Source organism: Sciurus vulgaris (assembly GCF_902686455.1).
Source record: "Sciurus vulgaris genome assembly, chromosome: 1".
Classification (NCBI taxonomy): Eukaryota; Metazoa; Chordata; class Mammalia; order Rodentia; family Sciuridae; genus Sciurus; species Sciurus vulgaris.
Window position 1 is genome coordinate 37851898 of NC_136461.1, and position 26523 is coordinate 37878420.

At 33.7% G+C, this 26523-nt stretch overlaps 1 protein-coding gene across 2 annotated transcripts in view; it reads right to left on the reverse strand.

The window, feature by feature from the left end:
- The window catches only part of SPATA6 (spermatogenesis associated 6), a 129338-nt gene that overhangs the window by 76680 nt on the left and 26135 nt on the right, over positions 1–26523 (reverse strand). For both annotated transcript variants that reach the window (XM_079131065.1, XM_079131064.1), the window contains exons 4-6: positions 12044–12085; positions 10950–11074; positions 2409–2489 (exon numbers count right to left, since the gene is read on the reverse strand). In XM_079131065.1, coding sequence (XP_078987191.1) covers positions 2409–2489; positions 10950–11074; positions 12044–12085 — 248 coding nt within the window. The remainder of the gene's footprint in view (positions 1–2408; positions 2490–10949; positions 11075–12043; positions 12086–26523) is intronic.

Genomic DNA, 26523 nt, shown 5'->3' on the forward strand with positions numbered 1-26523 from the left:
CTTCACATATGCTAAGCAAGCACTCTGCCACTGAGCCACAACCCCAACCCAACATGTTAATAAGGATACTACATTTATTTAATTATAACTTTAATTATTAAATAATTATCTAATTATAACAAATTTAATAAATTTTCACTTTGCAGTATGTAAAACAAAAAATAACTGAGAAGAAAACTACTCTTAACCAAGAAAAAACTCACAATATGCTTAACTTTTGGTCCATTAAATTGGTGACAAAACATTCAATTTGAACATAATTGCAAAAGGAATAAAGATCATTATAAGTGTTTGTATACCTACATAATTTTATGAAGTTTATTTCATTTCTCCCAAAAGTCAATGTAATTTGTGTTAGTCTTATCCTAGAAACTAAAAATCCTGCTTTAGGGCCATTAAAATGTTAACTGTAACTAATATTCACTTGTGAAAAGAAGTTACTTTATTATCACCTTCTTAAATCTTAAGATCAAGGACTATTAGCATCAGAATTTTAATGTAACAATGAACACTCTATTGTGACTACTAGACAGCATTCTCTGCTTTATATTTCAATTATTGCCTTCTATATCTTCCTTATTTTTTTAAGTAGCCTTAGCAACAAACTTCATTAATGATATGTTATATGCCAGGAACACTGCATATATTCCCTAACTTAATCTTTAGGGAAGTTTTATGAAGAACAAACTCAGAATATCTGTTTCTGAAGCATATTTTCATGCCTTACCCTTGAGTTACATCTATAGACCTAAAGCATATTTTCTTAAACAATGTCTTACACTGAAGCCTATTCTCTCACATATTTGTAAAACAAAAATCCAAACATTGAAATTTCAAGTAAAAAAAAAGGAAGATTGCCAATAATTTTCAATGAAAAATGTGAGCTATTTGGTGGAAAGAAACTACTAATGGGCATGAGCTTCCCATTTAGAAAGGGCTCTTCCAGTGAGCAAGCTATATACTTAAAATGTCTATACTTTTCTGTGTGGATGATACACTTCAAACAAAATGTTAAAAAAATAAAAAAAGGCTTTCCTACCCATCCATTAGATGGAGAACCTCAGCAATTTAGAAAGGCCCTGTCTCAAAACAAAAAAATTATAAGGACTGAGGGGTAAAGTGCCCTTGGGTTCAATACCCAGCAATAAAACAAATAAAAAATCAAGTAAACAAAAAAAATATATATATGATATGTTATATGCCAGACAAAATTGTATATATTCCCTAACTTAATCTTTAGAGCAGTTTTATGAAGAACTCAAACTCAAAAGATCTATTTCTAAAGCATATATATATATATGTATGTGTGTGTGTGTGTGTGTCAGTAAAACATCTCTGCGATTGGCAAACATTTTTAAGTATCTAACATATATTTCAGCTTCCATGTTAAGAGATAAGTAACTATAGTGTGACTCTGAAATACTAAATATCTTACTAAACAAAATAAATCTATAACTGAAGCCCAGTGTGGAAATACACACTTGTAGTCCCAGCTACTTTAGAGGGTAAGGTGTGAAGACTGCTTGAGTCCAGGAGTCTGAGATAAGCCTAAGCAACATGATGAGACCCCACTCTCAAAAAATTAAATAATAACAATTCTATAAGTATATTTTACCTTTCTTGGCTTAGATGACAGTTACCATTCTCAGCAAACTTTACTCAAAAACTTGTACTACAGTAAATGAACATCCTACTCCTCCATGATAGCCCAGTCCTAACTTGCTGAATCCTCTGGGCTTTATGTATTACTGGCCCTTCATCACAGATGTCATTGTTACCTAGTCATAATGCAAGTACAAGTGGTTGCCTAGATACAGGTGGTATGTCCATCACCAGACCACCCTCTGACTCAGTCAGAAGTTAGACCAGAATGGATATTTTAGCTTATCAAAGGCAGTTTTCACAAACAGAATGTCTAAGAATTCATTCCTTGAAGCACCAGTGTGGCCACCAAACTGAGTAACAGTCCCTTAGGGAACAAGGCATTCAAAAAACCACCTGCACTGAACACCCATATTCCAGTGTGAGAGCTTCTGTCACACTTGCTAAAAGGTATCCTTGGAACTTCATATAAAAGGCATAAGAAGTCTCCAATCTAATATTCTATAGCACATCTTTATCCAACATCTTTCTGGCAGTCTGAACCTTGCATTTAAAAAAAAAAAAAAAAAGCCATTAAGTGAAATCAGAGAAGGCAAAAACATCATGGCACCCTCTATGTACCAAGCTTTTCATTCTCACATTTAATAAGATGCAACCAAACTGTTAAATACTTTAGGTAATTGTTTTAAACTAAAGATTAAAAAAGAAAGTGAAAAGAACTGCAGCCAAAAAGTGGGATAAAGCATGGTAAATAGCCATAAATATGAACAAATAAATTATTCAATACTTAAAAAAATAATTTTAACCTGAGTGCGGCACTTCCTTGAACTTATCAGACATTCAGTAATCACTGAAGTTGTAGAAAATTCCAGCTTTGGAGCAATTCCCTGGGAGGGAAAAGAGGATTCTGTTAGACTTTCCATTTAAAAGAGATAATTGCTAGTGATGAGAACATGGCCTAAAGTAACAACTACTTGTAAAGTCCAGCACTTTGTTAGTTCGAACTTCTTATTAAAGATCAAAATGACACAAGCAATGCTAAATTTTAGCTAGAAAGTGTTTCATCCATGATGATTTAGTTCCAAATGATTATATTTCTTATGGAATAATTAAGACTTTTTTACCAATTTCAAGTATTTCCCTGTTGAAATGTTTTAAGATTTGTAAATTATATTAAGGTAAAAATATGATTAGACATAATGGATTTTGGCTCTTTTAATTTTAAGACATGTTAAACTATATAATCAAGAAATTGAACTAATGTATAATTATAACACACTAATAAAATTAAAATAAACTGAAGAAAACTACTCTAAAAATCTAAGAAAACAATGTATAAATTATGTATACTTGTATCAAACATCATACTATACAACATAAATACATATAATATTTGTCATTTAAAACTTTAAAAACACAAATACTTCGGACTCAGGAGGCTAAGGCAGGAGAATGGTAAGTTCAAGATAAGCCTAGGTAACTTAATGATACCCTGTCTCAAAATAAAAAATAAAAGGGGCTAGGGATAAAGCTCAGTGGTAAAATGCTCCCAGGTTCAATAGCCTGTATCACAGAATGAATGAATTAATGAATTAATGAATTAATGAATGAAAGAAAGACTCTGACTAGTCTTTAAAAAGCTATAAAAAAAAAAATCATAGCTCCTGGGTATGCAGGTTTTGAAAATAAGAGATAAGACTCTACCAATTCTTCCAACCTTTCTATTACTAACAACACTTCAATCATCAGCATGAACAGAGTTCTAAGGAAAGTGGAGACAAAGGAATAGTCACAATTACCTGAGAAAATATTTGGAAGCACACATTATGTATGCAATCAAACATTAAAGAACAACATCTGTGCCCAGAGCAGTTTCACTCTAACATAGTGGAAGAGAAGTCATTTACCATGGCTTCTATCTTTTAACTATATAAATCACACCTGTGACAAACCACAGTTAAAGTTTGGATAACCTATAACAGAAAAGGCAAATATGAGTTGCCTACAAATTAAGAGTATTCTTTTCTGCAAACACCTTTTATTAATAATATGTACTCCACCAACTTGTAAGTTATCTTTTACTATACATTACTCCAAAAGTTGGCAGTATAAAACTTCAGTAAATACTTATTATCTCACATATTTTCTAAGGACCAGGAATGAGGCAAAGATTGTTTTGGGATGTATCTCTGACTGAAAATCTCTTCTGAAATTGCAGTTAGGATGTCATTGGAGGTGCAGTTTCTGAAGGTTTGGTGCTTGAGAATTGACTTCCCAAAAAGGTTTGTTCACATGGCTATTGGGTAGAAGCTTCAGATCCTTGAAGTTTTTTGGCAAGATTCACCTATTCATTATATATGTCTCTACAGTACTGCTGAGCATCCTTATGAGACAGTGACTGGTTTCCCCAAAATGAATAATCCATGGCAAAGCAAGAAAGAAGCCATAATGATACCGTCTCAGAAGGCAAACACTGTCACTTCCACCACATGTTACTCTTTAGATTCACTAAGTACAGTTCATATTCAAGGACAGAGGAGCTGGCTACCTTTTTAGTGGAGGAGTTATCAAAAAATTGTGCACAAGTTTGTGAGGCATGGTGGTGCAAACGTGTAATCCCAGTGACTCCAGAGGCTGAAGCTGGAGAATCTCAAGTTTGAGGTCAGCCTCAGCAATTTAGCAAGATCCTAGAAATTTAGTGAGACCCTGTCTCAAAATTTAAAAATAAGTAAGTAAAAACGACTGGGGATGTTGTTTAGTCATAAAGTGCCCCAGTATTAAAAAAAATATATATATATGCACAGATTTAAAATCACCAGTTTGTCCTCTAGCCAAAAATACATTCATTCATGGCCTAACCAAAAAAAAAAAAAAAAAAAAAGTGAACAGAAGGATTTCTTATCATATTACAATGTCAACTTGAAATTCATAAATCATATCCTGGTATAGGTATTTTAGGACAACTCCTAAAATATATATATAGTTCTTCATAATCAGAAGACCTATGAACTAAAGAGAAAGGTTAACTACAACACAAATATCCAATGCACACAAGTGCAGCAAGCACAAGACAATCACTCTAGATATTCTTGTTCAAAAAGCAAGAAAACAAGAGGTAAAAAGGGATCACTAGTCCATAACAATTCTGAAATCCAGTCAGAGAAATTTTGGAAGTTCCTTGATTAGGACTACTATTTAATCCTGCTCAGAAATACCCATGGTACTTGGCATGACATTCTTGCCCCTTCCATTCTCTGAATCATAATTAATTTGAAACGGGCAATATACTAAAGTTATATAGTGTTCTGAGCTTGGGTTCAGTCAACAGAATACTGAGGTTACAAAAGCCTTTTCATCTTGTAATGTCTCTCTTCATTTCAGGCCAAACTAGTGGTGTTTCTGACAACACAATGCTCATATTTTTTACATTTCCATTTTAAAGCAATCATGAATGTTAAGGGAGTTCAGTGCTTTAAATGCCACACCCTTCTATGTTGGACTCCTTCTGAGGCTGCTGGGAGACAAAGCTCTCAAGCATCTTAGAAAATCTAAGTTTTCCTGATGGTTCTTTTTAGTTACATAAAACATTAGTATTCATTTTGATACAATTATAAAATCATGGAATATAATTTGTTTTAATTCAGTCCTAGTCCCTCCCTTTTCTCTCTCCTTATTCCCTTCCCTTTACTGATTTTTCTGCCATGTGCTTATAGTTTTGTTTTTTTTTTTTAATTAGTATCTTGTGGATATACATGATGATGAGATTCACTGTGGTACATTCACATAAGTACATAGGAAAGTCAGGTCAGATTCATTACATTGTGCTGTCCTTATCCCAGCCACCTCCCTCCCCCCTTCATTCCCTTTCATCTACTCCACTGGTCTTTCTTCTGTTTTTACCCCCCACCTCAGCTAGGGCATTAATATCCAGAATATACAAAGAACTCAAAAAACTTAACACCAAAAAATCAAATAGCCCAATAAATAAGTGGGCAAAAAAACTAAACAGATACTTCTCAAAAGAAATACAAATAGTCAACAAATATATTTTTTAAAGTTCAACATTCTAGAATAGGGAAATGCTAATTAAAACTGCATTGAGATTTCATCTCATTCCAAAGTGGCAATTATTAATAATACAAATAACAATAAATGTTGGCAAGGATGTGGGTGGGACTGAAAATTAGTGCAACTACTCTGGAAAACAGTATGGAGATTTCTCAAAACACTGAATGGAACCACCATATGATGCAGCTATCCCATCCCTTGGTATATATCCAAAGGATTTAAAATCAGCATACTACACTGAGGCAGCCACATCAGTGTTTATAGCAGCACAATTCACAACAGCCAAGCTATGGAACAAACCTAGGTTGTCCTTAAACAGATGAATGTATAAAGGAAACATGGTATATATACATAATGGAGTATTACTCAGCCATAAAGAAAAAATTACATTACTGCATTTGCTCATAAATGGACGGAACTGGAGACTATCATGCTAAGTGAAATAAGCCAGACTCTGAAGGTCAAAGGTCAAATATTTTCTCTAATAGGCAGTATTAATCCAAAATAAAGGAAGAGTTTTAAAAAAATAGAACAAAATCTGTGTTTGATTAAGTGATTTTCTAAGGCAATATGCTGGATCTTTCTGGAGTTTTAATTATGGATTTTAACAATGACACCTTCAGATTTATTACTAGAACATATTTTTCTGAAAGTGGCCTGAAATAATTTCTACTCAGCAGTCAGTTCTTAATTTTAGTATTGTCTTCCAGTGAGAAAGTTAGTGAAATCACTGGAAACATTAAATTACATTTTTTTAAAAAACAGCTTTTCCTTTTGCTTCTCTCTCTCCTCTCTCATATTATGCTTTAAAAAGCAAAAAGAAAACCAGGAAACCCTTCTAACAGTCTGTATAAAACCCTCTTTGGAAAGATACCTATCTCATTAAATACCTTTAACACATAACACATTATTTCAGGTGACAAATGTGTTGTTAAATGTTGTGTCATTACAAAACAAGAATTCCTTTTTTTGTTAGTTTAAAATAACATTTTCCTCACTTTCCTGCAAATGCTTATCTGACAGTTTCTTCAAGGACCCTCAGGTTTTCAAACACTCTAACAAAGTCCTTTCAGCTTCTGTCTTATCCATAGAGCTGCTTGAGTATCCTTGCATACCACAGTTGGCTTCCACCAGAGTGGGTGATCCAAGACAGCAAGGAGGAGGTCCCAGTGCATTTAATGAGCTGGTCTCAAAGTCCAACACTCCAATTACTCCACCATATTATATCTCTTAGTCACCAGGTTCAATGACTTAATAGGAGTGGGACTAGTTCTGTCTTCGGAAGACAAGAGTAACAAAGACTTTATGGATACATAGTCAATTTGCAACTATGATGGTGCTTCATTCTCAGAAATGTGCATTAGGCAATTTTATAGAGTGAAAAATAACAGTGTACTTACACAAACCTGGAAGATATGACCTACTACACACCTAGTAATATGGTATGGCCAACATTGTGTATGCTGTCTGTCATTGACTGAAATATTACCATGCAGTGAATGACTGTATCTTATATTATCACTGCCTGGATTGTGATTTATTAGATTGCTGGTCACATATAAAGTACTCAATTGATATTTTAGCATTATTTTTTACTGATCTTTCAAAGCCAGTTCTATCAGTAGCTCTAGAAAAATGGAACTAAAATAACTATTATGGTTGGAATCTAGACTGTCCCCACAAACTCTCATGTGCTTAGATGCAGGGCTTTGGGGAATAGATGAGATCATGAGGATTAATTCATTGATGCCTAGGGAGGTAGCATCTAGTTGGAGGAATTAGGTCACTGGCAATGAGCCCTGGAAGGGTTTATCTTCTCTCTGGGTATCTGCTTCCTGGCTGCCAGAAACTGAGCATCTTTCTTAAGCCACACCCTTCTACCACAATGTTCTGCCTCACCTCAGGCCAGAGCAATGGAGTCTAATGACCATGAACTGAGACCTCTGAAATCATGAGCCAAAATAAACTTTAAACATTTGCTCTTCTAAGTTGTTCTTGGCAGATATTTTGAACTCAGTGATGAAAAGCTAACTAACACAAGGACTATATATATGTATAATTCATAGAGAGATAAAGAGAAAGAGAAACTGATGTATCTTAAGAAATTAGTTCATGCAATTGTGGGAGACAGCAAATCCAAAATTTATAGGGAAGGTTGACAAGATGAAAAAGGTGATGTGCAATCTTCGGTGTGCCATTTGTAGGGCAGACTGGCAGAGTAGAAATTCAGGTATTATTTTTGTTATAGTCTTGAGACAGAATCCCTCCTTCAAAAAAACCAGTTTTTACTCTGCAGGTCTTCAACTGATTGAATAAAACCCACCCACATTATCAAAAGTAATATCCTTTATTTAAAGTCCACTGATTATAAATACAAGTCACATATACCAAATGTCTTTACAGTAATATATAGAATAGTGTTTTTTCAAACAACTGGTCACCATTACATAGCCAAAATAATGAACAAAATGAAACATTATACTATGTCAAATGTCATATCCTCTATGAAGTCTACAACAAAGTGCAATGCATTCATTCAGTTCAATTTAGAGGCATTTATTAAGTACCTAATACAAGAGAAAGTGGTAAGTTAAAACTTAAAAATGGGAAAATCACAGATTCTTTTTTTATGGAGTACAGTTTAGGGAAAAGATATCATGATTATCATTACCACTGTATCATCACTATTGCCATGATATCCATAGCTATCATCTCCATAACTAAAATTCATTAAGAGTTTTCTATGTGCCAGACTCTGCTATAACCATTTACAAGGTTATCTTAGTCCACCCAAGAATCCAATAACACCTACATGTTACAGTGCTTAGCCCAAGGTTTCTAAAATAGTTCATGACAGTGCCCGGATTTAATCCCAGAGGTGGCCTTAAGACCCCAGATTAAAATCCTAGCCACATTGATGAGTTCAGAGGAACAACCTGGGTCTCACAGACAATGGTGCAGAATCACAAGAATTCTGAAAAAGGATGCATGGTGCCTGCAAGGGCAATTAACTATGGATTGGGACATTTTTTATTTCTTACTTAAGTATAATTATTGATGTGGCTGGATTTATAACTGTCATGTTACTGTTTATAAATGTACCTTTTTATATTTTTATACCCTTTCTAGGAGTCTTAACTGCATATGCATAAGTAAGTGGTAGTCATCCAAAGAACCCACAGGCTTTCACCCTCTGTTGGTTTTCTATATGTAGGTTAGGGAATGCATTCAAAGGAACAGCCAGTTTCCCTTGGCTTACATGTGTTGTTCTACTGTCTCCCCTGTACAACTGGAGTTTCACAGCCAGCCTCTTATTGGTTCCTTGTTTCTAGGATCTCCCTGTTAACTTCCTAAAGGTGTGCAGTGCTCCTCAATTAGAATTGCAAGTGGCCTACAAAGCTGTGGAGTTCCTTCATCTGCTCCCAACTGAATTCACCATGCTTAGTTGACAACACCATTCTAATAATCTCATTGACCAAAATTTATTCCAATCCCTCTGGCAGCAAAACTGCTGGGTTTTGTGCTCATCCCTAGACAGGGAATTTATAGTTCTCACTGACAAGCAATGTATATGAGTATCCCAGGCAAGAAGGCCACAAACTCCTGCCATTTTTACCTAAGACTTTAACAGTTTTTCCAGCATGAAAATGTCCTACTTGTTAGTTTTCTGTGCCTTGAAGTTGTTGGCAACAATTTTGTTCAGTTTTATGTTTATTTTATGTGGAAGGAAGAACTGTCAAACTTTACATTGCCATTATTAGAGTCCTAATTTTTATATACTTTTTGCCTTAGTAATACAACAACTTCCAAATATATGCAAAAGTAACTTGAATTAAGTGAGGAAAGATAAATCCATGTTATTAGTCTATATGCTTAAGTTTATATTACTATATTGGTATAATAATTACTTTGAAGAGATCATAAATTTGCAATATACTGATTTTTTTCCTTGTGGATTTCACCATGGTTTTAGAAACACTGTTTAAGACTGTTATAGTACAGAAGCTGGCTAACAGACACTGAAAATATCCCAAAGGATGCATATATTCATAGACTTGCTCATAGATCAACTTTTATGCTTTCAGTAAGGTGATGTTGACATTTCTTTGGATAAAGCATATCATAAACCTAGACTTACAGAAAATATTACTTAATTCATTATATTGGCTCATATATCACCCAGCTTTCCTTTTTCAGACTAGTAAAAAATTAGTACAAAAAATATCAGTCCAAATAATTTCAAGCCAAACAATTTCTTTTATCCTCATTTGAACAGTATGCTTCTTCTCTCAGTTTCTGTATAGACTTATTTTCAGTGATAAAAATATTTTTAAATCATCCAACAGAACTTAAAGGAAGTTATAGGAAAGGACAGGAGGGTAAGCTGTGATTTAACCCAGTTTTTAATTTTATGTGTATGAATATATATTTCCATTTTATGAACATTTTGCAATTAATCTATCCAAATTCCTATGAATAGACATTTTAATTATTTCCATTTTTCACTATCATGAACAATACAGGTGAAAATTCTTAAGAATGCTCTTGTATATTTAAGATATAAACCTAGAAGGTTATATGCTATGAGAATCCTTGTCTTTATTACATAATTCTGAATTCTGATTTGTTCAATATTCAGGGCATAGCACAACACAAAAGTTTCCAATTTTTTATACTTCTGATATCAGATTTATTAATTTTGCCAATCTTATAGCTATAAGAATAAACTCATGGTTGTTTTAATTTGGATTTCTCTGAATGCTAATGAGATTGGGTATATTTTCAAAAGTTTGTTGATCACTTATTAGAGAGAAAAATACAAGAAAGGGAGACAGAAGGAATGGGGATAGTGGGAGGGGAGTAGAGATCAGAAGAATATAAAGTAATATAAACACTTGGAAATATAAGGATACAAGTCTAAGTTTTGTTAAATTATTTTTATTATACTTCATGATGTTTAAAATAACAATTTTATAAAAAAATAAGGTTAAACAAAATTAGACTTTGAATTAGTTCTTCACATTTAAGATGGTATAGGCTATATGTTTGTTCTTTTCTAATTTTTATTAGTGCATTATAGCAACACATAATATTGGTGCTCCCTTTGACATAACTGTACAACATGTATTGGATACACTTCAGTCATCTGCACTGCCTTCCCCTCTTCTCTCCTTTCTTTTCTCCCTCATTCCCTTTCCTCTATTCTACTAGTCTTCTATTTATTTTGTAAAATTAATGCATTATACATATATATCAAAACTGATTCAGTTAGCACTTACTCGTAGACCAGAAATCCTCCTCATGGTAACCTGGCGGTTTGAATCATGGTGTCCAGAAATTTGGTTTGGACCCGGGAACATGAAATCTCGTGTATTTTCATCATATGTAGACAGTGTTTCACCCACTACAAGAAAGATATCCTATGATTCAAATTATAACAAAATATTCTATTTAGAAACCAAATCATCAAGTATAATATATATATATATTGCCTGATGTCTTATTAGATACCTGCTCCAGGACCATATTTATCTTCTATGAAAGAAAAATTAAAGACATATTAAATATTTTTACCTGTTTTCAATTTCAGAAATATACTAGATATTAGTATTTCTTTGCACCTCCCACATTTGAAGAAAATGGGGATAGTCACATAAACTTGGTGAGTACCTACTTGTTCCTAGAAAAAAAATCTATTTGAAAACAAAAAGTTGGTATGACACTTACACATCTAAAATATAATTACCATCTCTACAATTTTTGTCTCCCATCTTTTCCCTTTCTGTGTATATGTTTAAAAATAATTGAGATATTTGATAGAATTTGTGAATACCCGAATTAGGTATATATGTAACATTTAAACTCTTCAGGTTACTACCATTAAATAATATACAGCTCTCTGATTTTCACATAAAATAAGAATTTGATTATACAGATTTCTTCTCAGAATCAGAAACAAAACTAACATCTATATTTTAATGGACTACTTCTTCAGGGATCTATGTTTACTATATAACTAAGGATATATTTCCCTCTATTCTCAATAATAATCAACAAACAAAAATAGGGTTAATTGACTATCAAAAAAAAAACATATTTTAGAAAAATCTCAAAAACATAATCAATTAATATGACTGACACAAAATATCCTAGAATCTTACCAGGTTACATTCCATTTCTAATTATTGATATTTATCCAAGTTCAGAACAATGTAATCAAGTACCATTTATGTCTATCTTTCTCTATATATTATTTTGGCCCACTGACATTTTATACATAGTGAACCAATTAAGAAAAGATGAGATTTTTAAAAAATACTTCATTGAAATGATTTCCCATATCAAGTACTTTACCAAAAAAGTCATACAGTACCTGGTGGAACTAGCTGTATCAACTCGAACACTGCTGTATCATCTGAGAGTTTAAAGAAAAAATTCCTTCAGTAAACAAATTAATAATAAACAAAAACAAATTATTTTAATCTAAAACCCAAAGTAATCACTGCATAGACAGCAGGTATGTTTGCATCTTAGTAGACTATACAATTTTTATAAATATAAATTGTCTATTACTTAATTGGAGTGGTAAGTATATTTAGGTACATTACAAACTCCTTATGCTTTTAATGTGTCAGAAATATCTTATAATAATATTGTAAAAATAAAAATAAGTAAATTATGCCCTTTCTACCTTCTGAGGACCCACGCAAATGGTATCTTCTCCTTCCTTTCTGACATTTTCAAACAATGAGAATCTCAGTCCTTCAATGTTCTACCCATACATTTAATTATAAAGAAATGTATCACAAGGTAATAAATATTCCCTTTATGTCATAACTTGGGGCTATAATGAGAAAAAAAAAATAGACATGATCTTCCTTCTTAAGAACCTTGAATTCACCGGGCCTGGTGGTGTACCCCTGTAATTCCAGCAGTTGGAGAGGTTGAGGCAGGAGATCTCGGGTTCAAAGCCAGTCTCAGAAATAGCAAGGCACTAAGCAACTCAGTGAGACCCTGTCTCTAAATAAAATACAAAATAGAGCTAGGGATGTGGCTCAGTGGTTGAGTGCCTCCGAGTTCAATCCCTGATACCTCCCCACAAAAAAGGATCCTGAATTCCACTGAGAAAACAAGCATTAAATAAAATGGCAATACAAATGAATATACAATTATAAACTATAAGTAAAACAAAGGCATTGTAGATAGTGCTATTAGAGAATACAACAGGACCTATTCTAGTCAGGAAGGCAAAGAAAGCCTCTCTGAGAAAGTGCACCTGATGTAAAGCATGAGTAAATTATATACTGGGAAATAAATAATATACTAGTACTAGGGAAGTAGTTTTTTCTAAGCAGAGGAAATGGCACAAAGATCCTAAATACAATATTGCAAGGCAATCTGGGAGATTAGGTAGCTCAAAAACAAACCTCCTTCTAAAATCAAGTGGAAAAAGTAGAAAGTTTAAAGAAAAAAAAAAAGCTTTAAGGCATAGGAGACCAAACAAGACACAGAAAAAAACTACAAGTCTGAAACTCTGTGTAGGAAGGAAATCCAGACAGATGAGTCTGCCATTTGAGGTTATTTTCCCTATTGGTATCTGACAAGCAGTTAAGAGGATGGAAAGTGAGAACAACTTCTGAAAAGCTCATGAGGATGTTGAATAAACACTGGAGTTTCATGGCCTTGGGAAGAGTAGGGGGAAAAAAGAACTAGAAATAAAGAACAATGGCCTGTTAAACTGGCTGAATTATGTTTGGATCACTGAAAACATAAACCCTAAGAATAAAGAATAAATAGCCAAATAGGAATTAAGGCCCCATTTTGAAATACAAATCCTGTCTGAATTAAGATAATCCAGAATTGTGAATGTCCCCTACCAATCTGCTAAAATAATCATAAATCCTATCTGAAGGAGAATATCTTCACACAAGACTTTAATTATTTTTGAAATTTTTATAATGTCTAGGATTTAAGGAAAACTTGACATATAGGAAAACAGATAATTGGGATCCAAAAATAAAAAGAGAGAAATAACAGGATATAAAAAGACATCAAAAGATTCAGAAAACCAAGTTAGCAGACAGGGACTTAAAATATGCCTAATAGGACCTTCCAATTAGTAATTTGGCATGTATTAAGCTTAGAAGTCTTTGCCCTTGTCATAGGCAAATGATTGATAATCATTGCTTCAAACTATGTGAAATCCTGGACAGAGAAAACATGCTTTGGGGAACTCTGTGGTGGGAGGGTGCCCAGGGAATATCCATTTGCACAGTGATTCCTGTTGATAGGGGAAGTTCTATTGTCATGGAACTTATTAGTTCAAAAGCCTTGACTTCAAATCCCAGCTGTCCTGAGATAGAGGAGGTGGGTGTAACCTGCTAAGCCCCAACCAAGTTGTTTTTCCAATCTTCCTCCTGTTTTCCTCAGGAAGTTCTTCACAATGAATCCCATTGGTGTTCCCACCAATTTAAATAAAGCGTGAGGGCTCCATTTTGTTGTTGGATCCAGCCTCCATCAGAGATGGTCCCCATCAGATCCCGCTGTTTCACTTATTTCCATGTCTTGTCTTTATTTCTTAAATTTCTCATACCTATAATATTTCTAATCTGACTCACTGCCCTAGTTCAGGGAAACTAAGTTAATGATACATGGAGTCATGACACACCCTAACGAGTAAAAAGCTAAAATTCACAACTCTTCTTAGATCCATCAGAAAAGTGAGGTGACAGGAAAAACAACTTTCCCAAAAATCAGAGACAGGTTTATATAGAGAATCAAAACTTAACACAGCATAAACTTACAAGCAAAAATCTTCTGTGGGACTCAGGGGAGAAAAGCCTAAACTATAACTGACAAATTGCTGGAGGCTTGGTGTGGACAAGCCTGAGAGATCTTGGAAAGACCTTCATGGGGAAGAGGGTCATATTTTGTGAGTTTTACCTTCAGTACTCTACTGGGTCCTCACTAGTAGGAAAATCCCCTTATACCTCCAAGGCAAAAGGAAGCATTATTAAGTATGCCAGAGCATTCTGTTCAGGAAAAAAAAATTACTGAACTACAGTTCAGCCTTCTGGGGTCATATCAAATCAAACTTACATAGGGGAAAGGAAATATCCATGGGGGATGGAAACTACCCACCTATATCCCCCACCTAGCCTTCTTAGTCTTTTACATGGGATCAGGAAAGCAACCAAGAGTAACAATAATAATCAGGCTATATTAAACGTCTACTATGCACAATGTATATTATGCATGCTATTTCACTTTATTCAAACAAGACCCAAATGCAGAATCCTGTGCTTAGAGAAGGAAAGCCATTTGCACAGCTAGCATTCAACTGGCTATGGAGTCTTCAGAGGATAGGGCTTTGGACTACTATCTCTTTGAGTGATGATATTATGTTTGGACAGTCCTATAATTTTATCATGCATTGTTGAAATAATATAAATGGCCCCATTAAAAGATACACATTGAATTTTACAAACTCCACATGGTAGTCATAAGACATATATGTAAACTCTAAGGGCACAGGAAAACAGAAAATAAGAACATAGACAAAGACATAACACGTAAAAATTAAAAGACAACCAGCTTGACTGTGCTATAAAAGAAGAAGTAGTCTTAAACCAAAGGCATTGCTAGTATAAGATATCTATCTTATCACTTCATAATTCCTGGCAAAAGCAGCCAAGAGAAAAAAGAAAACAAACAAAAATTACAAATATCAGGAATGGAGAAATGAAAAGATGTTTAAAACTACTAGGAGGATATTATGAATAATTCCATGCTATTGAATTATTGGACATACCTTATTTGCATCTCAATTCCAATAAAAAATAGTATGCAATCATAGCACAATTAGGAAAATGTGACCTAATGAGATATTTGTTATTAAAAAATTGCTCATATTTTAGTTGTTATCAAGTCCTGTGTTTTAGATATCCATATCTATAGATGAAAGGATATGACAGTTAAGAGTTACTTAAAAATAAGAATATATGAATAAGATCAAATTCCTACACAAAGAAAGAAAACATTAATCCAGACAACTTTACTGGTAAATTATAAATTTTTAAAAAAATACCAATTATATACTCTTCCAAGAAACAGTAAAAGAAGGAACATTTTCCAATTTGTTTTATGATAGCTCAGCAAAATCTTAGTACTAAAACCTGACAAAAAACTCAAGAAAATAAAAGAACATTCTATACGTAAAAATCCTAACCCAAGTATTATCAAATCTATCAATATATAAATGGGATTCAATATTTTAAAATAAAGCAATATGAGTTACCACATTAACCGAATAAAGTAGAAAATAATGGTTCATAAAATTTAGCCATCATTCCTTAAAAAAAGAAAAATAGCAAACTAAACACAGAAGGAAAATTTCTTAATCTGATAAAAACTTTCAACCAAAACCCTAAAGTAAATAAAACACCAAGTAGTGAAAGTTGAAACTTTCCTTCTGAGGTCAAGAATAAGACATTTACTTCACACATTGCCATTACAACTATCATTGACTTCAACATTTTACTGGAGTTCTAAGCAATGTAATAAAGCAATAAAAATTAATCAAAGATACTATAATAAGAGAAATATATTTCTTATTACTTAAGAAGACATGTGGTAAAAATGAAAGAATCTTAAGCCACAATTTTTTAAATTAGTGCACATAGTAAGTTTGCAGGAAACAAGATCAATATGCTGAAGTCAAGTGAATATATTTTCTGTACCAGCAATAGTTAGAAATGGCATTATAATCTAATTTAAATGAGATTACAATCTGGTTAAAGTATAAGGTATCTAGGAAAGTACTGGAAAATATTAAGATTGTTACACTGAAAATCACAAACATTATCAAGTGTGATTAAAGAAGAGTTAAATATTAATAGAGGACTACATATACTTATAATATATCAACCAATCACAAGGTATGGATATATATATATATATATATAATCAATTCAAGAAAAAACTACTTAAAAATTATAAAATAGGAAAATGAAAAATGAATGGATATTTGTTGAAATCAAGAAACTTCATTTTAGGTGTGATGTAGTATTGTTCCTATAGGTTAGATATCCTTATTATAAATAAAGGAATAAGATATTTGAGATTTACTTCAAAATTATCTGAAAAGGGGAGATGAAATAAGGAGATATAATTAGAAAAAAAATTATCCATGAATTGATAATTACTGAACTAAGTGGTGGATACATGTTCATTATTCTCTTTTGTATACTTGTAAACTATTTTCCAATAAAAGTTTTTCCCTGCTTTTAATAGAGAAAGCTGTGTTTGCGTGCATGTACGTGCATACACCCATGCTTTATAAATATTACCAAGAGTGGTACATTGTGCAAGACAAAACTAAAATGAGATACCACCTCACACCCATTAAGATGTCTCAAAAAAGCTCTCTGTAAAAATAAAAAAGATTTTAATTTAAAAAATACTAAATTAAAAAAAAAACAGAAAATAGCAAGAAATTGAAACCCTTGTGCTATTGATGGGAATGTAAAATGGTATAGCTATTACAGAAAACAGTATGATAGTTCCTCAAAAAAAAAAATTAATTCCCATATGCTCCAGCAATTCTACATCTCAATATATGTGCAAAACAACTGAAAGTAGGACCTCAAATAATATTTGCATGCCATTATAATCTGGATCTGGAATATATCCCAAATGCTCATGTGTTAAAGGCTTAATCCCAGCTGATGGTGTTAATGGGAAGTGGTGTGAGCTGTAGAAGTGGGGCCTAATTGGAGGAAGTAGGTCACTAAGGTGTGACTTTAAAGTATTTATTTTGTCCCCATCCCCCTCCTCTCTCTGCTTGGAGCCACTATGTGGTAAACAGCTTTGATTCACCATGCCCTTCCACCTTACCACAGGTGAAGAAACAATTGACCATGGACTGAAATCTCTGAAACCATGAGCCAAAATAAATGTCTTTCCTCCTTTGTTTCTCTCAGGTATCTTGTCATGGCAATGAAAAGCTGACTAACACCCATGTTGATAGCACCATTATTTACAATAGCTAAAAGATAGAAGCATCCCAAGTACTCATGGACAGATAGGCAAAATGTGGTGTGAACATACAATGGAATATTATGCATCCTTAAAGATAATCAAACTCTAATATATGCTACAACGGGAACCTTAAGAACACTTTGCAATGAGAAATAAGTGAGTCAAAAAAGAACAAATACTTGGTATGACTCCACAGATGATAGGAATAGTTAAATCACAGAGCTAGGAAGTAGAATGGTGGTTGCTAAGGAGTTTGGAGTAGGGAAAATTAAGGAGTTACTGCTTGATGGGTATGGAGTTACATATAATTTTACAAGATGAAGAGAATTATGGGAATGCATGATGATGATGTTTGGACATTATAAATATATTTAATACCACTAAACTGTACACTTACAATGATTAAGATAGCAAATTTTATGTTGTTTATACTTTACTGCAGTAAAATACTACTTCAGGGGCAAGACCTTAAATTATTAAAGAAAAAAATCTTTATAGAAAACTAATGCTGCTGTAAACCAAATAATAAGTTAATATGAATTACATCTACTGGAGCATATAGTATAACTAATCTCATTTTACAGCTGTTCTTTATCTTCTAACTGAATACAATTTTCCTCCTTCCTCTGCAAAAATTCATATTAACATATACTTGTAGTGTGAGTTACAAATTAAATGTACTATAATACCCCAGAAATTCTAGTCACATATAGTAAATCAAAAAGATACAGAAACTACCTTAAGAGAAATTGCCAGAGTACTGTTAGCCTTACTAGCAAAAACAATTGCTGTAATAATTTCCTCTAAATGCCTATTTACATGCTCTGACTATAAAGATAAATTAGATGGAATGTAGTTGTTATTGTGGATTTAAGACATGAATTTGGAATCCTACAAGCTCTCCTGAGGACTGAGTCAGAGATACTCTCATCCATAGACTTTTAAGAATTTATTCTCGGTCTTCAAATCCTCACCTGAAAGTATTTAAAATATCCCAGACACCAGGTAATTACTAATTCCTATAAGCTCAGAAGCAGGGCCTCTAATGAAAATGCTGTTTTTCCCTATAGGCAAGAGAACTCAATAGTAATACCTAGAAATCTACTGCCACATAAAGAATGATGATATTTTCTCTTCATCAAAATGTGGAAGGGAGGGAAACCCAAACAGCTACTCTATTATAAATTCACAAATACAAAATATGTTTCTAATCAAAGGATTATAACATTATAAATAGGTATCTCTCAATAGGATAGTTCTAAAAGTCACAAAATAGTAATTAGAGGCAGTTACATAATGAGTTTGTATTTTATTTAATGCCTTAGATATCAAATGCCCCGTATGTTCCAGGTTCTTCTATATGCACTAGGGATATAACAGTGAATAAGAGAGAAAAAGTTTCTGTCCTTATAAAACTATCACTCTAATTAAGACACAAAATAAAAAATATATAATATATCAATTCTAGGAAGAAAAACAGTTAATTTCATTCATTCATATTTTTGCCCTGAGCAGTATCCTTTTTACAGGTCCTATTTTAGCAGAAATTTAAACAGCATATCTGTGGTAGCCAATCACTATAACAAAACACCTGAGGTATTTAACTAATACAGAGAAAAGATTTATTTTGGCTCATAGGTCTGGAATTCCAGTCCAAGATTGTGAGGGTAGCACATCATGGCAGGATTCAGTAATGAAAAACACTGCTCACCTTATGAGCCAGAAGAAAACTAGAGGGAGGTCCCACTATCCCCAAAGAGGAAACATCCCTAATAACCTAAGGACTTCTTAAAGACACTCTTACCTCCCAACAGCACCATCCAGGGGACCAACCCCTTAACACACAGACCTTGGGGGACATTAAATATCCAAACTATGGCAATACCCTGAAACACAAAAAGCATCCTGGTATAGAAGTTATAATGCTAAATATAATGAGACAGAGACTGAGATATTGACCAAAGGGGGTGCTATTTTATATGTTATAAAAGAGGTTTTTCTAATTATGATGATAACTTTAAGTAATAACTGGAAATAAGTGAGGCAGCAAGTTCTGGAGACAGAACTTTTTAAGAAGGCTATGAAAGGATGGATAGAAGTCTATAAAGTAGAAAACATTTCCATTCTTCCTTGAGTACAAATGGTTCCCAGTATATAGTTTAGGCATAACTGATATAATTCTAGCAGACTACAGGACTGGAAAATATTTTTCAAGAGAATATCTTGTACATGAATGAATGTAAAATTGCCCTATTATGGCTTTAATTATCACTTGTATTCAATATTTTATATAAATATATATACATATGTGTATATACATATATATAATTTATTTTTCTCAAAATCCTGAAGTGACTCCAAAATGTGGTGTTTCCTTAGAGGTGCAGATAGGATGTGAAATGGCATTGGTAAGTTCTACAATATACCAAAAGAAATAACAATAATCATAATACAAAATTATCAACAATAATAAACATAGGACATTTTAAGTGATATTGTATCCAAAGACTATTGTAATCATTTTATCTAAGGTCATTCACAGATCTGACCATTTATGAGACTGTCCATGTAAGAGAATCCTAAGATCTCTCTGAGAATTTCAATCATGTTCAATTTACTTTTAGATAACATATTATTAATTACTGAACTTTGGATTTTCGACTGACAGAAAAGCACACATTAATTTTGTATTTGAAACAATGGGAAATGATACAAGCAGTTCTCAATTCCAATAAGAGAATAGGTAAGTAGAAATTCTGGAAGAGTCAGAATCAGTAACTTCCCTTGTATGAAATACTTCTATTTGCTTCCATTGGCAAAAGTCAAATTGTTTACTTCTTTGGGTTCAATTTTACATTTTATTTCAGTTGGCTGATTCTATCACTTCTGTTAGCACTCTGTTCACATTTAAAGGTTCAACAGTATGGAGGCTCACTGCAGGTTCATCCATGAGCTGCCTCGTCAGCACCCATTCCTTTCCTTTCCTGTTTCATTAGAGATCTATACAGTTCTTAGAACTGCAGAACCTGTGCAGGCTAAATTGTCAGCATACTACATCCCCCTTCCTACCCTGACTAGAATATATCTCAAGATCTGATGAAAAGTATGAAACACTCTAGAGACTCTGATAGGAAATATTAGAAATCTGAAACAACACAATTTTGCTACCATGAATTCTGTCAACATAAATGTAGTTAAGATTCAGTGGATAAAGAAACTGTGGTATGTATACACAATGGGATATGATTCAGCCATAAAGAATAATAAAATTATGGCATTTGCAGGTAAATAGATGGAGTTGGAGAATATCATGCTAAGTGAAATAAGCCAATCCCAAAAAGTCAAAGGCCAAATGTATTACCTGATAAGTGGATGATAATACATAATTGGGGGGGTGGTTAGGGAAGAATGGAGGAACTTTGGAATGTGTAGCGGGAAATGGGGGGGATAAGGTGGAGGACAGAAAGATAGTGGACTGAGACAGACATCATGACAGAGAGTGGGCCTAAGTGATCAGGAGAAAAGCAGGCTTGGAGACAGGTTTATAAAGGGGACATCTGATTATGGAAACCCATCTGGCTTTCCTCCCTATTCCAATCTGGCTGCTTGATGGACCTGTTGGAAGAAAAGCTCCTGGCCAGGTTTGAAAGGGCAGGGGCAGAAGAGTTAAGTTTGGAGAATGAACCTGAGACCAGGAATGGTGGGTTCTATAGGTGACATAGTGAACTAAGAATTGGCTCCTACACCACCAATGAGAGGAACCGAAAGGAGATCCTTGCATTACAGCCTTCCAGCATAGACTGGCAATTGCAGGGCCCTGGAGGTACACCAATTTAAAATCTCCAGGCCAAATGGCATTCAGTAAAGAGACTGGAGCCTGCCTAAGCCTAAATCCCACCTCCACCTCCAGGATTAATCCTCTCACCCTAGGAACTTCATCCTGAGAGTGGAGCAAACATCATACTCCACACTAGGGAGAAGAATGGAAGCTGAAAACCTTTCAGTCTCCAACAGAAACCATTCCCCAACTTTTCATCAACATTTCTTCCTTTTTTAAAATTTTTTCTTTCTTTTTTTTCCCCCTCACATTTCTACCATTATTGAAACCAATTATTTTTCATGGATCAGTTTATTGAGGACTAGGAAGCCTGATAAGTATATTTTGATTCTGTTTCTACTCTCTTATTTTTACTGTTTTTCTTTCCTTTTTTTTCTTTTTTCTTTTTCTAATTTTTAATTTTTACTTCTCTCACTTATACATTTCCCTTGATTCTCTTTCTTTTACTCCTGTTGACAGCCAACCTCTATTGCTCTCTCTTCTCTTCCTTTAATTTTTTACCTTTAACTTCTATCCTCCTTACTCATAACCATCCCAATCTACACCACTTCTGTTCTCCTCTTGTCCACCACTCAAAATTGTAAAATCCAGCAAACTTCACTGTTTTTATTTTAGGCAATAACTGTACATATCATTTCTGTTTATTGTGACAAAACTGTAGATGTATTAGCAGAAGCTATTTGGTTTAAGGCTGTATGTTTGCATTGGTTGCTATTATCATTTGTCTCTCCCTTCATGACAGGGTACTAGAAACCTGCAGGGCCATAATAAGTCTACAGAGTAGAAACTGCTGACTCAGATACCTACTGCTAGCTGGGTAGACACACAAACAACATAAAACAACAAGGGAAGAAATCACCCCCAAAAAAGCAAGATGCTCCAATAATAGAATCCACTGACACTACATTAGAAGAAATGTCAGAGAAAAAGTTTAGAATGTACATAGTTAAACTGATCCATGAGGTAAAGGGTGACTTAAGGAGTGACATCAGAGAGAAAATACAGGAAGGGTAAGATCACTTCAATAAAGATATAGAGATTCTGAAAATAAATCAAGCAGAAATCCTTGAAATAAAGGAATCAATAAACCAACTTAAAAATTCAATGACCAACAGACTATACCACTTGGAAGACAGAGTTTCAGGCAATGAAGACAAACATATAATCTTGAAAATAAAGTTGACCATGGAGAAAGGATATTAAGAGACCATGAACAGAACTTCCAAAAAATATGGGATAACATAAAAAGACCAAATTTAACATTTATTGGGATAGATGAAGGCACCGAGATACAAACCAAAGGAAAGCACAATCTTTTCAATGAAATAATATCAAAAAATTCCCACCTAGGGAGAATATCTTTGCCACTCATACTTCAGATAGAGCACTAATTTCCAGAATATATAAAGAATTCAAAAAACTCTACACCAAGAATACAAATAATCCAATCAACAAATGGGCTAAGGAAATGAACAGATACTTCACAGAAGAAGATCTACAAGCAATCAACAGATATATGAAAAAATGTTCAACATCTCTAGTAATAAGAGAAATGCAAATCAAAACTACCCTAAGATTCCATCCTACCCCAATTAGAATGGCGATTATCAAGAACACAAGCAACAATAGGTGTTGGAGAGGATGTGGAGGAAAAGGTACACTCATACATTGCTGGTGGGGTTGCAAATTAGTGCAGCCACTCTGGAAAGCAGTATGGAGATTCCTCAGAAAGCTTGGGATGGAACCACCATTTGACCCAGCTATCCCACTCCTTGGCCTATACCCAAAAGACTTAAAATCGGTATACTACAGAGATACAGCCACATCAATGTTCACTGCTGCTCAATTCACCATAGCCAGATTGTGGAACCAACCTAGATGTCCTTCAATTGATGAATGGATAAAGAAACTGTGGCATATATATACAATGGAATATTACTCCGCCATAAAGAATAATAAAATTATGGCATTTGCAAGCAAGTGGATGAAATTGGAGAATATCATGCTAAGTGAGATAGCCAATCTCAAAAAACTAAAGGACAAATGATCTCGCTGATAAGCGGATGAGGACATATAATGGAGGGTGGGAGGGGTTAGCGTTAGGGTTAGGATTAGGTTTAGGGTTAGGATTAAGGAGGGTGGTAAGAATGGAGAAAGGAAGGACTGCATAGAGGGAAAAGAGGGGTGGGAGGGGTGGGGGGAAGGGAAAAAAATAACAATGAATCAAACAACATTGCCCTATGTAAATTTATGATTACACAAATGGTATGCCTTGACTCCATGTACAAATAGAGAAACAACATGTATCCCATTTGTTTACAATAAAATAAAAATTTAAACATATAAAATAAAAAATTCCCACCTAAAGAATGAAATGGAAAATATAAGAGGCAGACAGCACCCCAAATATACAAAATTAAAACAGACCCAAGGCACATTATTATGAAAATGCCTACCAAACAGAATAAGGATAGAATTTTAAAGATTGTCAGAGAAAAAGGTCAGACAGATTACATTTAGAGGGAAACAAATACGGATCTTAGTTGATTTCTCAACCCAGATGCTCAAAGCCAGGTGGTCTTGGAATAATATATACCAAGCTCTAAAGAAAATGGATGCCAACCAAGAATGGTATACCCAGCAAAATTAAGCTTCAGATTTGATGATGAAATAAAAACCTTCTTAAAAAAAAAAAGTTAGAAGAATTCAGAACTAGAAAGTCTTCACACAGAACGTTCTCACCAAAATAAATAAAAATGAAAACCAGCAGAGGGAAGAACTGCACTAAAGGAATAGTCAATCAAAGGAGAAACTAATTAAAATGAAAAACCATAAATAAGCCAAAATGACTGGAAATACAAATGATACTTCCAAAATAACTTTGAATGTAAATGGCCTAAACTTATCAATCAAAAAACATGGACTGGCAGATTGGATTAAAAAACAACACCCAACAATATGCTGTGTCCAAGAAACTCACTTCACAAGCAAAAACATCCACAGACTGAAGATGAGAGAATGGGGAAAACCATAACATTCACATGGATCTCATAAACACGGAGCGGTTTCTATGCTCATATCTAAAAACGTGAAGTTGAAGTCATAAGAGACTGACAATATCAAGTCTGAGGGATGAAAAGAGAAAGTGAAGCCTTCATATACTGCTGGTGGGAATGTGTTTAAGTCAGCTTTTTCAATGCTATGACTGAAAGAACGGACAAGAAAAACATAGAGGAATAAAAGTTTATTGGGTGCTCATAGTTTCAGAGGTATCAGTACATACATGGCCAACTCCATTGCTCTGGGTCTGAGATGAGGCATAACATCATGGCAGAAGGGTTTGGCAGAGCAAATCAGAAGACATGGCACCAGGAAGCATAGAGAACTTTCTCATCAGGAACAAACTATATATACCCCAAAGGAACATCCCCAGTGACCTATTTCCTCCAGCCACACCCTACCTGCCTACAGTTAACCCCTCCTTAATCCCTATCAGTGGATTAATGTACTGATTAGGTTTAGGTTCTCATAATGCAATCATTATGAACTTTCTTGCATCATCTCATACATGAACTTTTGGTGGATATCTCATATCTAAAACATAACAGAATGTAAAATGGTACAATAACTTTTAAAAATATGTTAATAGTTTCTAAAAAACCTAAACATAACATACAACCCAGCATATTTCCACATATATACACAAACATTATTAATAGCAGCCAAAAACTGGAAATAGTCCAAATGTCCATTGAATGATCAGTGGAGGAAAAAGGGTTCCATACCATAGAATACTGTTTAGCTGCAGAAAGAAATGAACTACTTAGATGTGGAGCAATATGTATGATACTCAAAAACATTATTCTAAATTAAAGAAGCCATATTACATGAACCCTTTATATGAAATTTGTAGGAAAGGCAAACCTACAGACAGAAAACAGATCAGAGGTAGCTGGATTTGGGACACAGGCATAGGAATTGAATGTAAATAGGTATCAGGAAATGGTTCTGGGGGACAGAAATGTTCCAAATTGGGTAGTAATGATAGCTCACAATTGTATTTTTTTTTTACAAATAATTAAACTATAGTTACAATGGATAAACTTTATGATATATATAGTATAACTCACTGAAGTGTTAAGTAAAGGGAAAGAGGGAACAAAGCACTTGTCCTGACTTTTCAGGAGGAATTGAATTTCAAAAGAATCAAATTGCTGATAAGGAAAAAATTTTAATACAAAAAAATCCTAGCTAATAAATTCAAAAGAATGAAAATATTACAGAAATAACAATTGTATAACCCCAATTGAAAAGATGGATCTCAATGGATGCTAAAGCTATCAGATTAAAGGTTGATGAAAAATTTATAATGGAGGAATCAGAATGATGCTGCCTATAGCCAAATGACAATCTTAGCATCCCTAAAAACAATCAGGCATGTTATGCCACTTGACATGATGCAATAATTACAAAGGACCACCCATAAAATAGTCTTGCTAAATAATTAAATAAATTAAGTCTAAATCTAATCAAACCTCTAGGTCCAATTACCAGTCTATTTAATAAGGGGATACATAATCTACACAAAACTTAATAAAAGACCTAGTTTTCTAATAAATTAATAGCACTAAAACAAAGTATAGGCCACTGCCAGAGGGGGAAAAAAAATAAAAAGAAAAGAGATAAAGATCAATATATAAATTGTGCACCATACCTTGACTAGATCCTGATTTCAAGAAACTAGCTGTAAAAAGATGGTTTGGGGACAACTGGTGAAATATGAATAATGACTAAGTATTTGATTTTATTGAAGAAATGTCAATTTTATTAGGTATGATACCAGCAGGTGGTTATACTTTTTTTTTTCACTTTTTACAGTGAAATGATATAATGTACACAAACTCTTGTAGCTATCCCAACAATTCTTTAAAGTGGACAGAATAAAAAAGTAATAAAAAGATTAGTTTCAACAATCA